A 2,096-nucleotide genomic window follows, 5' to 3' on the forward strand; every position below is an offset into this window, starting at 1 on the left:
CTGCCCCCGCCGCTCACCCGGCTGTCCCCGCAGACCTGGCCGACTGTAAGCTGGTGGCTTTCCCCGCCGGCATCTACAAGGCGGTGCGCAGCGTCACGCAGGGCATCCACCGCATCTCGCTGGCTAACAACGAGCTGAAGGCTCTCGGCGCACGCTTCGCCATCACCTTCAGCCAGCTGCGAGGTAAGCGCGGGCCGGCCTGCCGTCACAGGACGGCTGAGGTTGGGAAAGCCCTCTCAGCTCACCCAGCCCACCGCCCACATCCCTCTGTGCCGCATCCCACGGCTCTGCAACGCAGTTGGTGGGGGGCAGCCGGCCCACGACAGGGGAGTTGGAGTGCAGTGATCTTTAAGGTCCCTTCCAAGCCAAGCCGTTCTATGATTCTGTGACACTCCCCAGCACCTCAGTATGTTTTGTGTAGTGAGGAGACAGCCTGTCAGCACAACACCAGCCTAGAGCACATCCATGCATTACATACAGCTCCGCACAGCAGCCCTGGCTGCTGGAGGAGTCCCCCGCTGGGAGCTTTGCTGCATAGAATGGAGGATCAGCTTTGTTCCCCTTCCAGAACTCAACCTGGAGGGCAACCTCCTGCACCGCCTGCCCCAGGAGCTGGGCTCCCTGCTGCACCTGCGTACCATCAACCTCGCCCGCAACAAGTTCCGGCACTTCCCCGAGCCCCTGGCGGCTGCCCCTGCACTGGAGAGCATCAACCTGGAAGGGAACGAGATCGCAGGTGAGAGGGAGGGGGCTGGGGCGGAAAAGTGGTGGATGTGACCGTATCCCTTCTCACCACCCCTCCGGGCTCCTCCATTCAATGGTTCATGGCTGTATGGTCTGGGACCACGATGAAGTCCACTGGGTTACTGTAAAGCCTCCAAAGGCTGAACTTTTTGTATGATTTGTGAGCTTTTATTTACATTTACCTCTTCTTCACTGTGCTCAGCAGCAAAGGAGAGTTGAGGAGAACCCATTAGCGTGAGCTTAGCCAGCACACATCTTCGTTTTCCTTGATGGCCATGCAGCCTTTGAACCCTCTGCTTGCTGCTATGGCTGGTAGAAGACCAGCATCATCTCTGTCTTTGGAGACGATGCTGAAGCACCTGAAAGTTCATCCTCATGCTGTTATCTAGCAGCCTGCACGCTTCCAGCCAGCATAGCATGTCTTAGTGGTGTGGAGATGAAGGTTCGTCCACCTTTTATGACTCAGGACCCAGGTTGCACCACTCAGCTCCATAACAAACTGAGGATCCTGCTCTGGATAAAAGCATGGCAGTCTACAAAAGGTGGATGGAGGTTGATTGGTGGTGGCTTTGCACACCAGGTTTTGGTGCTGCCATTCCAACCACACGTGGTTCCTGGTTCTGCCCATTCCCTTCTGCTGCACTGGAGACAAAGCTGCTCTCAGGGCCAAACCAGATTCAAGATATCTGCTGGAGGGGGTCTCAGTCTTCTGGGAGGTGCTGAACCACAGCTCGAGGCAGCGGGTGATGTTCTCTAGGGAAACGGGAGGATGAGCACATTGATTAGTGCCTGCCTGCAGCCCTAGGCTCCGGAAAAAGCCCTTCAGTGCTGCCAGCCACCCCTTTCATCTCAAGGAGCTCTTAACCTGCAGAGTAGTGATGCATATATTAACGTCAGGGCTCTTAACCCTTTCCCTGCTCCTTGCAGTTATACCACAGCATTATTTTTCATGCTTAAGGGTGATGCCACCATGCAGCTGCACACTCCCCGGTTGGACCATCATTGGTTTCCTCCGATGCCTGCTGGTTCCCCAGCAGCCTTTCATCCCAGCGAGCTGGATTTTGTCACTGTTATCATTATATTCTGATCAAAGGAAAATTACCGCTGGCTTTAATTATGAAAGAGGCTTCTTGCTTTCTTTCTTCCTGTGTTTTAATGCCTGTTTTCTCCTTTCCACCCGTTCTGTTTGGGAAAGCAGGACAAGGAGGGGGAGCAGTTGGCAGCAGGGTTCAGGCAGCTGTAAGCATGGGCACTGCTGCTGCTCCTTGCTGCCCATACATATTGTTATGAGCAGCACCGGGCTTTGCAGCTGCATTTAACCTGTTCTATTTTTGTTGTTGTTTCTTTTTTTT

General features: G+C 54.7%; 1 protein-coding gene across 1 annotated transcript in view; it reads left to right on the forward strand.

The window, feature by feature from the left end:
• Positions 1-5: 5 nt before the first annotated feature.
• Positions 6-2,096, forward strand: part of LRRC20 (leucine rich repeat containing 20) — a gene marked incomplete at its 5' end in the record, with an annotated part of 2,515 nt that continues 424 nt past the window's right edge. The window contains 2 exons of the mRNA XM_031554571.1: positions 6-183; positions 569-736. Coding sequence (XP_031410431.1) covers positions 6-183; positions 569-736 — 346 coding nt within the window. The remainder of the gene's footprint in view (positions 184-568; positions 737-2,096) is intronic.

Source organism: Meleagris gallopavo, chromosome 8, assembly GCF_000146605.3.
Source record: "Meleagris gallopavo isolate NT-WF06-2002-E0010 breed Aviagen turkey brand Nicholas breeding stock chromosome 8, Turkey_5.1, whole genome shotgun sequence".
NCBI lineage: Eukaryota > Metazoa > Chordata > Aves > Galliformes > Phasianidae > Meleagris > Meleagris gallopavo.